Source organism: Heterodontus francisci, unplaced genomic scaffold (assembly GCF_036365525.1).
Source record: "Heterodontus francisci isolate sHetFra1 unplaced genomic scaffold, sHetFra1.hap1 HAP1_SCAFFOLD_56, whole genome shotgun sequence".
Taxonomy (NCBI): domain Eukaryota; kingdom Metazoa; phylum Chordata; class Chondrichthyes; order Heterodontiformes; family Heterodontidae; genus Heterodontus; species Heterodontus francisci.
The window spans coordinates 12380122-12395390 of record NW_027141174.1 but is presented as its reverse complement, the minus strand read 5'-3'; the positions used below and the strand labels follow the sequence as shown (position 1 = coordinate 12395390).

The 15269-nt window shown below is 47.1% G+C and overlaps 1 protein-coding gene across 1 annotated transcript in view; it reads right to left on the bottom strand.

The window, feature by feature from the left end:
- LOC137362386 (probable G-protein coupled receptor 139) overlaps window positions 1–12589 on the bottom strand; it is an 81045-nt gene extending 68456 nt beyond the window's left edge. The window contains exon 1 of the mRNA XM_068026796.1: window positions 12187–12589. Coding sequence (XP_067882897.1) covers window positions 12187–12589 — 403 coding nt within the window. The remainder of the gene's footprint in view (window positions 1–12186) is intronic.
- Between the last annotated feature and the right edge of the window lie 2680 nt (window positions 12590–15269).

Genomic DNA, 15269 nt, shown 5'->3' with positions numbered 1-15269 from the left:
ACATTCAGTGATGGAGTAAATTACTATATCTTTGACAGGGCTTTCTGCTCGATACAGCGGCTGAATCTAGTGGAGCCAACGAGGGTCCCCATGTCAGGACAAAAAGGTGAATGAAACCCCTCCGCGGTCTTTTGTACCATCCCACAGTTCAGTTGAGCGGCACTAGGGCAATTAACTGCCTGGTGCCTGGTCCCGGTACATTTAATCATGGAGATCCCGCCTGTTTAAACGAGTTAAACAGTCACAGGACTAATAGCTCAGTTCTATTAGCAATGCTACTGGGAGCAGTGGAGCTGCTGGTACTACAGCAGGCCTGGGATGTGAAGCATCACTGGAGACCAAACTCCAGATGAATGTGCCAGCAAAACTGCGACATATCAGGTAGCGGCGCCACTAACTATACTACATCAGACATGGGAGCAGATGGGTTGCTGGAGCTCCAGACCACAGTTTAGTCTGGCAGAGTTGCTGGCGTCAGCCAGTGAGCGTTGTCCACTGACAGTACGAAACCAGACCATGGGCCAGGACCATAGTAGGGGATACAGACCCAGATTTGTGCAGTGGAGTCACCGGGAACAATCATGTAGGGGTAACCACTGCTGGTAATACACCAGGCCTACGACTGGGACCATCGCATGAGCGTCAGACTCCAGGTGAGAGTAGCAGAGTCACTGGGGCCAGTCAGTGAGTTGGGGCTACTGCTGGTACTGGGAAAAAAGATTACTGCTGAAGTCCAGCCCCCAGGTAATATGGTGCGGTCACCAGTGTCAGTCAGGATACAGGCGATTCTACCACTAGAGCACCAGGCCTCGGAGCAGGACCATCGCTGGAGACCGGGACCACTACCGGTACTGAACTAGCCTTGGGAGCAGGGCCATCGTGGTGACCTGAACTCCAGTTAAATATGACGAGGTCACCGGGTCCAGGCAGGGAATGGCCGAATGCTCATACTGCACCTGACCTGAAAGTTGATACATCGCTGGAGCCATGGACCATATAAAAATGCGACAGATTTGTTGGGAACAGTAGAGGTTGGGTGCTGCCAGTACTAAACCAGGATTTAGGCCAGAAGCATTGCTGGAGACACGGAACCCAGGGAAGTGAAAAAATCTGGCTGGGAACCATCAGGCTGCAGGGGAGCCACTGCTGGCAATACACAAGGTCCGTGAACAGGACCATGGCTGGAATCTCGACTTCAGTTAAGTAATGCAGGGTCAGCAGTGACAGTCAGGGAAAGGAGGCCCTAGGCCATGTTGGACCAGCCCGAGGAGAAGATCCAGCAAAAAATGTACAGACTTCAGTTGAGTACCGCAGCATCTCCAGGGCCATACAGGGATGGGGCATAAAAGCAAGAAATGCTGGAAATACTCAGCAGGTCTGGCAGCATCTGTACAGAGAGAAGCAGAGTTAACGTTTCAGGTCAGGGACCCTTCTTCAGAACTGGGTTTGGGGCCACTACAATCACTAAACCAAGCCTGGGACTAGGACCATAGCTAGAGAACCAGGCCACTGATAAGTGTGGTGGTGTCACTGGGGCCTGTTCAGGCGTAGAGGCCATTGCCATTACTGCAGCAGCCCTGAAAACCTGGGCAAATGAATCCCCGAGAAATGTTGCAGGGATGCCAAAAGCAACTAACAAGCAGCAGCCACTGACGATGCTACACCAGCCCTCAGAACCAGGCCTTTCACTGGAGTCCCAAACAGCAGGTGTGGCGTGGCGCCTGGATCAGTGCGGGAGTAGGACCCATTGCTGATTCGACACCAGGCCTGGAGGCAGGAACATTGCTGGAGACCTGGAACCCAGCGAAGCACGACGGGTTCACTGGGGCCAGTCACTGAACATGCAATACTGATGGGACTAAACGAGGCCTGGGACCAGGCCATCACTGGAGCCACAGTTACTATTTCTTTACATTGTGGTCACCAGACCCAATCTGGGATATGCGGCCGCTGCCGGTACTGCACCTGGCCTGGGAGCATGCCATTGTCTGGTGATCCAGCACCAGGTAAGGGTGGTGGGGCTGGCGAGCCAGTCAGGAAGGAGCCCCTACTTCTTGTACTATACCAGGCCAGGGACCAGACCCATCGTTGGATCGCCAGACACCAAGTAAGTGCGGTCAGTCACTGAGGGAGCGTGGCCACAGTCAGTACTACACCAGGACTTAACCACAGTAAATGGCTGGAGAGCCAAATGCCTGTTACGTGTGGTGGTGTTCCGTTGACATGCATGGTGCATTGCGTGTACTACACCTGGCCTGGAACCATAACCATCGCTGGACAAACGGATCTCTAATGATTGTGGCAGTGTCAGCGAGCTCAGACAGGAAGGCAAGCCCTTGCCATTAATTAAGAGATATCCTTCTTTTTCTTTCATTAAATAAAGCTTATAGTTTATAACGTACAGGCATTTCAAAGGAAATCAGAAATAAATTACATCTTCTTCACAAAGCATCGCATTGATTTTTGTAAGACATTTGACAAGGTCCCACATGGCAGACTGATCAGTGAAATGAAAGCCTATGGGATGCAGGTGACTGTTGCATGTTGGATCCAAAATTAGCTCAGAGATAGGAAACAAAGGCTAGTCATTGACGTTGTTTTTGTGAATGAAAAGCTGTTTCCAGTGGCGTTACACAGGGCTCAGTTTTGGGAACAAAAACAAGAAATGTTAAAAAAACTCAGCAGGTCTGGCAGCATCTGTGGAAAGAGAAGCAGAGTTAACGTTTCGGGTCACTGACCCTTCTTCAGAACCTTCAGTGTTGGGTCCTTTGCTGTTTGCAGCATTTATGAATGATTTGGAATATGATTGGTAAATTTTCTGATGGCACAAATGTTGGCCGTGCAGTCGTCAGTGAAGAGGATCGACTCCAGAAAGATTTCAGTGGTTTGGTTGACCGGGCAGAAAAGTGGCAAATGTAATTAAACACAGATAAATGTGTGGTAATGCATTTGGGGAGGGCAAATAACGCAAGAAAAAATACAGCAAACGGGAGGGCATTGAGAGGGTTAGAAGAGGTGAGAGACCTTGCAGGTCGCTGAAGGTGGAGGTACAGAGGTAGATGGAGTGGTGAAGAAGGCGCATGGAATGCTTTTCTTTATTGGTCAGGGATAGAATACAAAGACAGAGATATAATGCTGCAACAGTATAAAACACTGGCTGAGTCACAGCTGGAGTGCTGCTTACAGTTCTGGTTACCACATTGCAGAAAGGACATAATTGCTCTGGAAGAAGTACGGAGGAGATTTAAAAGAATGTTGCCAGGGCTTGAAAGTTTCAGCTATGAGGAAAGATTAGATAGGTTTGTTTTCTTTAGAATAGTGAAGGCTGTGGGGTTAATTAATTGACGTGTACATAATGATGAGGGGCCTAGATGGAGCAGACAGGAAGGATCTGGTTCCCCGGGTGGAGTAGTCAGTTACCAGGGGCACAGATTTAAGGTGATTATAGCAGGAATAGTGGGGACATGAGGAAACGTTTTTCACTGAGAGGGTGGTGGATGTTTGGAATTCACTGTCAGGAACGATGATGGAGGCAGAAAGCATCAATTCTTTTAAAAGGTACCTGAACAAGCATCTGAAGTGCTGGAACCTGCAAGGCTATGGACCAGCTGATGGATGGTGGGAATAGCTTGGGCGGCTAGTATTTTTTTGTCTGGCACAGACACGATGAGCTGAATAGCCTCCTTCTGTGCTGTAGTTTTTCTATGGTTGTTTGTCAGACACCTCGATGTCCAAGAAAAAATTATTTGTACAGGTGCTGGAGGCAGGGTATTGAATATTATTCAAGGCGAGGTCGATAGATTACTGTTAGGTGAGGAAATCAACGGTTATCGGGGTCGATGAGATTGTGGAATTAGAAACACAAACAGATCCTCCCTGATCTTATTGAATAGTTGTGCAGGATCGAGGAGCCGAATGGTCTACGTCTATTGTTAATTCTATTCCTGTGATGGGGCGTTTCAGATGGATGTATCTTGCTGAATGGGGGATCCATTGGTGGAATAAAAGTTACCCTATTTGTACTGGAGTGTTATCAGGAACTGTCTCACAGCCTGTCTGTGTTGATGGGAACCAGATTACATCCTCTACATCCTCCTCATGAGGTGGCCTCCCGATTCCCCTGTTGTCACGATGGCAATGATTTGAAGTGTGCAGCAGAAAACACAAAGTTGTGCACCTGTTCTACCGTGTACTACAGGGCTCCCCATGAGCGGTTCATGCATTGGAAGCAGTGCTTCATCACGCCGATTGCTTGCTCTGCGATGTATCTGTTGGCTCCATTTTTCACGTTAAACCTGTGTTATTTTTGGTTGCTTGGGGACAGAGGGGTATGAGTTTGGGCGGAGAGAATTCATTATCTATGGAAAGAGTTGGTGGCCTTATTCTCTGGAAAACCACATTTTGGTGCTCCTTGGAGGGTCGAAGTCGTTGTGAACATGCACTGCTTCAGAATGAAGGGATCATGGCTACTGCCAGATTAGTGGACATTCACCGAAATGATATATTGTGCATGGTCACATGGCGGCTGTGCAGTAATGGTGTGAGAGTTCTTTCAGATCCTATACCTTTCCCCATTGACATATGAGGTTCCACAGAGCCACGTACACCATTGCAAATCCCGCTCTCCTGGCAAAGCCATGGGACCTCACATCGTGCTGCTCCCTGCAGAGGGAGAAACAGTGTATCACCTAACCGAGTATAGATGACATTTGTCGTCTCCCGGACGCATCGATGAACTGTATGCAGTGACTCATTGGATACATTGCCGGCTCCTGCCTGCATAGCTCCGGGTGCAAAGAAGTTCAATGAAACTGAAACTGGCCGCCACATCCTTGCCCTGGTGCGCATCTTTTAGTTTTGGTTGCAGCAACTTTGACAGAAGTGGAGGTGCGGAGCAAACTTGCAGCTGGTCAGTTTCAGTGCAAGTTAGAAGTTAATTCCCTTTTGTTTTCGGAGGACCAGGGGACTGCTGGGTAAGTAAAAACTATATATTTGGGGAGTGGCTCTATCCGAGACACTACACGTGTCCTGTCTCCCACCCACCCTCCTCCTCTAACCAAAAAAAAGGACCCTTGTGTGTTGATAAGGTAAACTTTTTATTTAAAAAGTTCTGTCCGTCGGAATGCTAAGCGAACAAGTTTTGACTTTTTCTTTTGGTTTTCCAGCAGATTTGTTGGGACTTAAGAATAGTGGGAATGGAGGTTAAGGCAGTTGTATGTTCCTCCTGCAGAATGTGGGAGGTAAGGGTCGCCAAGAGTGTCCCTGCTGACTGCATCTGCGGGAAGTTCACCCAACTCCAGCTCCTCAAAGACCGCGTTAGGGAACTAGAGCTGGAGCTGGATGAACTTCGGATCATTCGGGAGGTGGAGGGGGTTATTGAGAGGAGTTATGGGGAGGTAGTCGCACCTCAGGTAAAAGAAGTAGGTAGATGGGTTACTGTCAGGGGAAGGAGAGGGAACCAGCAGGCAGTTGTGGGATCCCCTGTGGCCGTTTCCCTCAACAACAGGTATACCGTTTTGGATACTGTTGCGGGGGACGACTTAACAGGGGTAAGCAACGGAGTACAGGTCTCTGGCACAGAATCTGTCCCTGTTGCTCAGAAGGGAAGGGGGAAGAGGAGCAGAGCATTAGTCATTGGGGACTCCATAGTTAGGGGAACAGATAGGAGGTTCTGTGGGAACGAGAGAGACTCACGGTTGGTGTGTTGCCTCCCAGGTGCCAGGGTTCGTGATGTCTCGGATCGTGTTTTTGGGATCCTTAAGGGGGAGGGGGAGCAGCCCCAAGTCGTGGTACACATAGGCACCAACGACAGAGGTAGGATGAGAGATGGGGATTTAAGGCAGAAATTCAGGGAGCTAGGGTGGAAGCTTAGAGCGAGAACAAATAGAGTTGTTATCTTTGGGTTGTTGCCCGTGCCACATGACAGCGAAGAGAGGAATAGGGAGAGAGAGGAGTTGAACACGTGGCTGCAGGGATGGTGTAGGAGGGAGGATTTTGGTTTCCTGGATAATTGGGGCTCTTTCTGGGGTAGGTGGGACCTCTACAAACAGGAGGGTCTTCACCTGGACCAGAAGGGTACCAATATCCTGGGGGGGGGAGATTTGCTAGTGCTCTTCGGGGGTGTTTAAACTAATTCAGCAGGGGAATGGGAACCTAAATTGTAGTTCCAGTGTACAGGATGTTGAGAGTAGTGAGGTCAGGGATAAGGTTACAAGGACGCAAGAGGGCACTGGCAAGTAAGAACTTGGTTTAAAGTGTGTCTACTTCAACGCCAGAGGCATCCGCAATAAGGTGGGTGAGCTTGCAGCATGGGTTGGTACCTGGGATCTCGATGTTGTGGCCATTTCGGAGACATGGTAGAGCAGGGGCAGGAATGGATGTTGCAGGTTCCGGGATTTAGGTGTTTCAGTAAGAACAGAGAAGATGGTAAAAGGGGGGGGGGGTGGTGTGGCATTGTTAATCAAGGAGAGTATTACAGCGTCAGAAAGGACGTTTGAGGACTCGTCTACTGAGGTAGTATGGGCCGAGGTTAGAAACAGGAGAGGAGAGTTCACCCTGTTGGGAGTCTTCTATAGACCTCTGAATAGTTCCAGAGATGTAGAGGAAAGGATAGCGAAGATGATTCTCGACAGGAGCGAGAGTAACAGGGTAGTTGTTATGGGGGACTTTGACTTTCCAAATATTGACTGGAAATACTACAGTTCGAGTACGTTAGATGGGTCAGTTTTTGTCCAGTGTGTGCAGGAGGGTTTTCTGACACAGTATGTAGACAGGCCAACCAGGGGCGATGCCACATTGGATTTGGTACTGGGTAATGAATCAGGCCAGGTTTTAGATTTAGATGTCGGTGAGCACTTTCGTGATAGTGATCACAAGGGGTGGCACAGTGGCGCAGTGGTTAGCACTGCAGCCTCACAGCTCCAGCGACCCGGGTCGATTCTGGGTACTGCCTGTGCGGAGTTTGCAAGTTCTCCCTGTGTCTGCGTGGGTTTCCTCCGAGTGCTCCGGTTTCCTCCCACATGCCAAAGACTTGCAGGTTGATAGGTTAATTGGTCATTATAAATTGCCCCAAGTATCGGTAGGTGGTAGGGGAATATATAGGGACAGCTGGGGATGTTTTAGGAAGATGGGATTAGTGTAGGATTAGTATAAATGGGTGGTTGATGGTCGGCACAGACTCGGTGGGCCGAAGGGCCTGTTTCAGTGCTGTATCTGTAATCTAAACTAAATTCGGTTAGGTTTACCTTAGCGATGGGCAGGGACAGGTATATACCGCAGGGCGAGAATTATAGCTGTGGGAAAGGAAATTATGATGCGATTAGGCAAGATTTAGGATGCGTAGAATGGGGAAGGAAACTGCAGGGGATGGGCACAATCGAAATGTGGAGGTTTTTCAAAGAGCAGCGACTGCGTGTCCTTGATAAGTATGTACCTGTCAGGCAGGGAGGAAGTTGTCGAGCGAGGGAGCCGTGGTTTATGAAAGGAGTTGAAGCGCTTCTCAAGAGGAAGAAGAAGGCTTATGTTCGGATGAGACGTGAAGGCTCAGTTAGGGCGCTTGAGAGTTGCAAGCTAGCCAGGAAGGATCTAAAGGGAGAGCTAAGAAGAGCAAGGAGAGGACACGAGAAGTCATTGGCGCATAGGATCAAGGAAAACCCTAAGGCTTTCGAAAGGTATAGCAGGAATAAAAGAATGACTAGAGTTAGATTAGGGCCAATCAAGGATAGTAGTGGGAAGTTGTGTGTGGAATCAGAGGAGATAGGGGAAGCGTAAAATGAATCATTTTCGTCAGTATTTGCAGTAGAGAAAACAAATGTTGTCGAGGAGAATACTGAGATTCAGACTACCAGGCTAGATGGGATTGAGGTTCACAAGGAGGATGTGTTAGCAATTTAGGAAAGTGTGAAAATAGATAAGTCCCCTGGGCCAGATGGGCCAGATGGGATTTATCCTAGGATTCTCTGGGAAGTAAGGGAGGAGATTGCAGAGCCTTTGTCCTTGATCTTTTTGTCGTCATTGTCGACAGGAATAGTGCCGGAAGACTGGAGGATAGCAAATGTTGTCCCCTTGTTCAAGAAGGGGAGTAGAGACAGCCCTGGTAATTATAGACCTGTGAGCCTTACTTCGGTTGTGGGTAAAATGTTGGAAAAGGTTATAAGAGACAGTATTTATAATCATCTTGAAAAGAATAAGTTCATTAGCGGTAGTCAGCACGGTTTTGTGAAGGGTAGGTCGTGCCTCACAAACCTTATTGAGTTTTTTGAGAAGGTGACCGAACAGGTGGATGAGGGTAAAGCAGTGGATGTTGTGTATATGGATTTCAGTAAGGCGTTTGATAAGGTTCCCCACGGTAGGCTATTGCAGAAAATACGGATGTATGGGGTTGAAGGTGATTTAGAGCTTTGGATCAGAAATTGGCTAGCTGAAAGAAGACAGAGGGTGGTCGCTGATGGCAAATGTTCATCCTGCAGTTCAGTGACTAGTGGTGTTCCGCAAGGATCTGTTTTAGGGCCACTGCTGTTTGTTATTTTTATAAATGACCTGGAAGAGGGTGTAGAAGGGTGGGTTAGTAAATTTGCGGATGACACGAAGGTCGGTGGAGTTGTGGATAGTGCCGAAGGATGTTGTAGGGTACAGAGGGACATAGATAGGCTGCAGAGCTGGGCTGAGAGATAGCAAATAGAGTTTAATGCGGAAAAGTGTGAGGTGATTCACTTTGGAAGGAGTAACAGGAATGCAGAGTACTGGGCTAATGGGAAGATTCTTGGTAGTGTAGATGAGCAGAGAGATCTTGGTGTCCAGGTACATAAATCCCTGAAAGTTGCTACCCAGTTTAATAGGGCTGTTAAGAAGGCAGATGGTGTGTTAGCTTTTATTAGTAGGGGGATCGAGTTTCGGAGCCACGAGGTCATGCTGCAGCTGTACAAAGCTCTGGTGCGGCCGCAGCTGGAGTATTGCATGCAGTTCTGGTCACCGCATTAGAGGAAGGATGTGGAAGTTTTGGAAAGGGTGCAGAGGAGATTTACTAGGAAGTTGCCTGGTTTGGAGGGAAGGTCTTACGAGGAAAGGCTGAGGGACTTGAGGTTGTTTTCGTTGGAGAGAAGGAGGGAGAGAGGTGACTTAATAGAGACATATAAGATAATCAGAGGGTTAGATAGTGTGGATAGTGAGAGTCTTTTTCCTCAGCTGGTGATGGTAAACACGAGGGGACATAGCTTTAAGTTGAGGGGAGATAGATATCGGACAGATGTTAGAGGTAGTTTATTTACACAGAGAGTAGTAGGGGCGTGGAACGCCCTGCCTGCAACAGTAGTAGACTCTCCATCTTTAAGGTCATTTCAGTGGTCATTGGATAGACATATGTATGAAAATGGAATAGTGTAGGTCAGATAGTTTCACAGGTCGGCGCAACATCGAGGGCCGAAGGGCCTGTAATGCGCTGTCATGTTCTAATCCTAATTCTAATTCTAATCTCCAGGTCCTGTTGTCGAAGGTGCAACAGCTCTGTGACCATCTCCTTCTTAAATTGGAGTTGCCTCACACACTCATCCTGGGTTGGTTGTAGGTAAAAAATTTGCTCTTGGCGAAGGCTGGCTGGGTAGGACTGACTCCTCCTCCTCCCCTTCTTTCTTTGCAGAGATTCCTCTGTTCCATTCCGTGATCACTGCTACAGACCCAGATGCACTGTATCATACCTCGTCCAGAACTGAGTCACCAAATCCTCTGGCCTCGTGTATGCAACAACTGGCAACAACCCATTCCTCCCACCTTCACCGCCCCACACGGTGCAATAAAATAATTCACAGTACCACCATTAACGTTTCCATAGCAGAAGTATGCTATCAGCCCTTCACCTGCATGCAGAATGCCTGGACCTTATAAATAATGCTGGAGGGGACGTTCCTGGTGCTACCAAACGCATTTTGACCTGAGACTGACTAACACAGGTGGTCAATGGACACACAGAGATCAAGCTTCAAAAACGGGTGTCAACGCTGCAAGAATCCACAGCCCAATATGGAGCACAACATGGGACATTACGGTAATGGCCGGCAGATTGTCCCATACATTTGCGTAGTTTCTGGTTTTGCAGCACTGGCATCAGTGTCTCTATGGAGCCCAAAACAACGGTCAGGGTGAGATACGGAGGGAAAGAAGTTCTCCAACAACACTCAAGAAGCTCATGAACATCCCGGACGAAACGACACGGGCGGCACAGTGGCGCAGTGGTTCGCACCGCAGCCTCACAGCTGCAGCGACACGGCTTCAGTTCTGGGTACTGCACTGTGTGGAGTTTGAATGTTCTCCTTGTGACTGCGTGGGTTTCCGCCAGGTGCTCCGGTTTCTTGCCAAAGCCTTGCAGGTTGATAGGTAAATTGGCCCTTGTAAATTTCCCCTAGTGTCGGCAGGAGAATAGTGGAGATGTGACAGAGAATATGGGATTCATGTAGGATTAATAGCGACAGACAGCATGGTTTTGTGATGGGGAGGTCGTGTCTTACGAATTTGATTGAGTTTTTTGAGGAAGTGACGAAGATGATTGATGAAGGAAGGGTAGTCGATGTTATCTAAATGGACTGTAGTAAAGGCTTTGACAAGGTCCCTCATGTCCGACTGATACAAAAGGTGAAGTCACATGGGATCAGAGGGGAGGTGGCAAGATGGATACAGAACTGGCTCGGTCATAGAAGACAGAGGGTAGCAGTGGATGGGTGTTTTTCTGAATGGAGGGATGTGACTAGTGTTGTTCCACAGGAATCAGTGCTGAGACCTTTGCTCTTTGCAGTATACATCAATGATTTGGAGGGAAATGTAGCTGGTCTGATTAGTAAGTTTGCGGACGACACAAAGGTTGGTGGAGTTGAGGATAATGATGAGGATTGTCAGAGGATACAGCAGGATATAGATCGGTTAGAGACTTGGGCGGAGAAATGGCAGATGGAGATTAATCCGGACAAGTGTGATGTAATGCTTTTCGGAAGGTCTAATGCAGGTGAGGTTCGAGAAACTCGGATTGTTTTCACTGGAACGATGGAGGTGGAGGGGCGACATGATGGAGGTTGACTAAGTTATGCGCTGCATGGACAGGGTGGATAGTCAAAAGCTTTTTCCCAGGGTGGAAGAGTCAGTTACTCGGGGTCATAGGTTTAAGGTGCGAGGGGCAAAGTTTAGAGGGGATGTGCGAGGCAAGTTTTTTACACAGAGGGTGGTGAGTGCTTGGAACTTGCTGCCAGTGGATGTAGTGGACGCAGATATGATAACGACATTTAAGAGACATCTTGACTAATACATAAATAGGAAGGGACTACAAGGATATGGGCCCCAGAAGTGCAGAAGGTGTTAGTTTCGGCCAGCATCAAGATCGGCGCTGGTTTGGAGGGCCGAATGGCCTGTTCCTTTGCTGCACTGTTCTTTGTTCTTGTTGTTCTTTTGATTAGTATAAATGGGTGGTTGTTGGTCAGCACAGACTCGGTGGGCCGAAGGGCCTTTTTCAGTGCAATAAACCTGCTGATTGACATCCCATCCAAAAACATTCGCTCTCTCCACCACCGACACACAGTGGCAGCAGTGTGCACCATCTACAAGATGCACTCCAGCAACACACCAACGCTCTTTAGGCAGCATCTTCCAAAATCACGACCTCTACCAACGAGAAGAACAAGGGCAGCAAATGCCGGAAACACCACCACCTGCAAGTTCCCCTCCAAGCCACGCACCATCTCGACTTGGAGCTTTATCGCCGTTGCTTCCCTGTCGCTGTGTTAAAATCCAGAAACATTCCTTTCCAGCAGCACTGTGGATGTACCTCCCTCACATGAACTGCAGCAAGTCAACTCACAACCACCTACTCATAGGCAATTTGGGAATTGTGATAAATGCTTGCCTAGCCAGCGACGCCCACATCCAATGAGTAAATAAAAACATAAATAAATACGAAGCTTAAATGAGAAGTAGAGTAATTGTCTCAAATGTGATCTACGCATATAATGAATCACTTTTAAAGATCTCATAGCTGTATTTAGAGTCTTTCCAGAGACACCAACAGGAGTAAAGATGAGAGTAATTTAGAAGAGCAGTTAGAAAATACTTACCAGCAATGCCAACAACAAGGAGGGCAAAGTAAATGACAGGAGAAGTAATGCAGTTGAAGATGGTTTATATATTCAATAGCTGGATAGCGAAGCTTACCAGGTACAGCAACAGTAGCCAGGATGGGGTAATAAAAGTACTGAATAATCGAAAGTGAGAGCAAAATCCGCCAGTTTAAAGATAGCTCATCATAGTATGCAGAAAGATAGTCAAACTCCCAGGAGAAACTCCTGTCTGTTGTTGCAGCATTCCGATCTATTGTTTTAAGATTATGACCCATTCTTGTAACATTCCAAGCTATTGTTCTCAGATTTTGACCCATTGTTGCAGCATTCCAATCTATTTTTCTCAGACTCAAATGTATTCGCTCCCTGCCTCTGATGCCACTGATCTCTGTTGGTGCCAGAGGTGGTGTTCGCTCTAACACGATGGGGTAGCACATTGAAAGGAGTCCCTTATTAATAGTAGAGGTGAAATCTCCAGTGTCACAATTTGGGTCCATGGAGGCTGACAATAATCACAGTCACTGAACAGACAGGTGCAGTTAACTCCTTCCAATCAAACACAGCTTGAATCACAATAAAATGGTGCTCGAGGGCTGGAGGAGGCAAATGTTAAACCCTCTTTTAAACAGGAGAGATGTGATAAACCATGTAATTACAGGTCTATCAGGCAAACCTCGGTGAAATGTTGGGGACATCCTTCCAGTCTATAATCTGAGACAAGGAAATTGTGCTTTTCAGAAAGCATGAGATTATAAATGAGAAGCAACACAGATATGTTAATGGTAAATCATGTCTGTCAATGGCCGTCTAGCCCTTTGCTGATGCATTGGAGAGAGTTGATGAGGATTGCACGGTTGATGCTTTGTATTTGGACGATAAAAAGCCTTGGAATCAAGTAACATTTAATAAACCCATTTGGGATCTCTGAACCTCATGGATTAAAGGGGTAGTGGGAGCATGGAGATGATATTAGCTGAATAACATAATGCCGAGAGAAGCGGTGAACGTTTGTTGTTTGGACACTAGAGGGTAGAGCATAGAGTATAGAATGGCGTTGCCCAGGCGTCAGTACTAGAAGCACTGCCTAGACTTATATATAACGGGTATAACTTCAAATTCCTCAGACGATAGAGACTCGGGCATATGAAAAAACAATGCGAATGAAATGTGGTAAGAGGGAGGATGAGGTCCTGAAAGCAGATTTTACGGAGCGAAGAAGGATATGAAAAAGCAGGATCTCAAAAGCAGTAATCTCAGGATTCCTCCCAGTCCCACGTGCAACTGAGTATCGGAGTGGAAGACTTGAGCGATTGAACACGTGGCAGGATAATTGGTGTAAGAGGGTGGGCGTCAGATTTCTACGACATTAGAACAGCTTCTGGAGCAGGTGGGACTTGTGCATGATGGATGGGTTGCATCTTAGCATGTCGAGGACAAATATTCTGGCAAGGTGATTTTTTAGTGTTATTGAGGAGGGTTGAAACCAAATTGTCAGGGGGATGCGAACCTGAGAGGGAGCTCAGATTGGAGAAAGTTATACTGGTAACTTGTCAGGGCTGTAGGAGGCAGGAGCAAGTATCAGAGAGGAATGCCAAAGAGTTCAGAATGCTCGGGTAGATAGATAGCACAAGAGTAGGGAATTGTTCATTATTAGTTGGGGTCAGAGTAACGGAGAAAGTAATAAAGTCTGTATCAGGGTTAATGTGCATGCATGTGAATATACACAGTGTGCTTAATAAGACTGACGAGGTACAGGCGCAGATTTCCATTTGGAAATATGATGTTGTGGCGATAACAGAGACCTGGCCCTAAGAGTGGCAGGACTGGGTGTTAAATATACCTGGATAACAGGTGTTCAGGAAAGATAGGAAAGAGAAAAAGAAAGAGAGAGGGGTGGTGGCATTGATTAATGAGATCATTGCAGTTCCAGGGAGAAAGGAAGTCCGAGAGGGGTCGAGGACAGAATGAACTTGGATTTGGCTCGCACTCTGGAACAAAAAAGGTGCAGTTACATTGCTCGGTGTTGTCTATAGGCCACCAACTGGGTGAAGGATGTGGTGGAACAAATTTGCAAGGCAATTGCAGAGAGGTACAAAGATTATAAGGTAGTTATAATGGGTCTTCAATTATCCAAACATAGCCTGGGATAATTGCAGTGTAAAGAGCCGTGAGGGGCAAGAGCTTCTTGAGTGTGTTCAGGAAAATGTTCTGCAACAGTATGTTGCTAGTCGAACGAGAAAGGAAGCACTGCTCGACCTCGTGTTTGGAAATTAGGTGGGCCAAGTGGATCAAGTAACAGTTAGAGAGCATTTAGGGGATTATAATCATTGTGTCATAAGGTTTAGGCTGACGATGGAAAAGGACAAAGAGCAATCCAGGGCAAGAATAGTTAACTGGGGGATGTCCAACTTCAGTGGGGTAAGAATTCAGCTGGGCTGGTTAAATTGGAGTCAAAAGCTGGCAGGAAAACCGATGGAAGAACAATGCGCGACCTGCAAAGTAGAGATAGATTGGGCACAGTCAAGGTATGTTGCTTGGAAGGGGAAAATTAGGGCAAACAAATCCAGAACCCCCTGGATGACAAACGAGGTAGAGATTACGATAAAGAAGAACAGTTTACTTATGTCAGATGCCAGATAGAAAAAAATATTGACAACCAGGCTGAATGTAGAAGATCCAAGGGGATGTGAAAAAGTAAATAAGAGAAGGAAACAGACAGTATGAAAAGAGACTGGCAGCTAGCATTAAAGGAAATCCCACAGTTTTCTATAAGCATATACATAGCAAAAGTTTGGTAAAAGAAAGAGTAGGGCTGATCCCACAGCAAACGGTGAATTTGAATTCAATCAATAAATGTTGAATTAAATGCTAGTCTAATGATAGCCATTGCCGATTGTTGTAAAACCTCATCTGATTCACTAATGTGCTTTCGGGAAGCAAATCTACTGTCCTTATTTGGTCCGATCTACAGGTGAGTCCAGACTCACAGTAATTTGATTGACTCTGAAATTGCCTCTGAAATGGGCAGTTGTATCAAACCGCTGCAAAGTCAATAACGGCACCAAAGGCGGCTCACCATCTATTTCTTAAGGGTATTATGGATGGGCATGAAATACTGTCCCAGCCAAAGCCACCCACATCCCATGAACGAATGAAAACAAAAATCAAACTCATCAG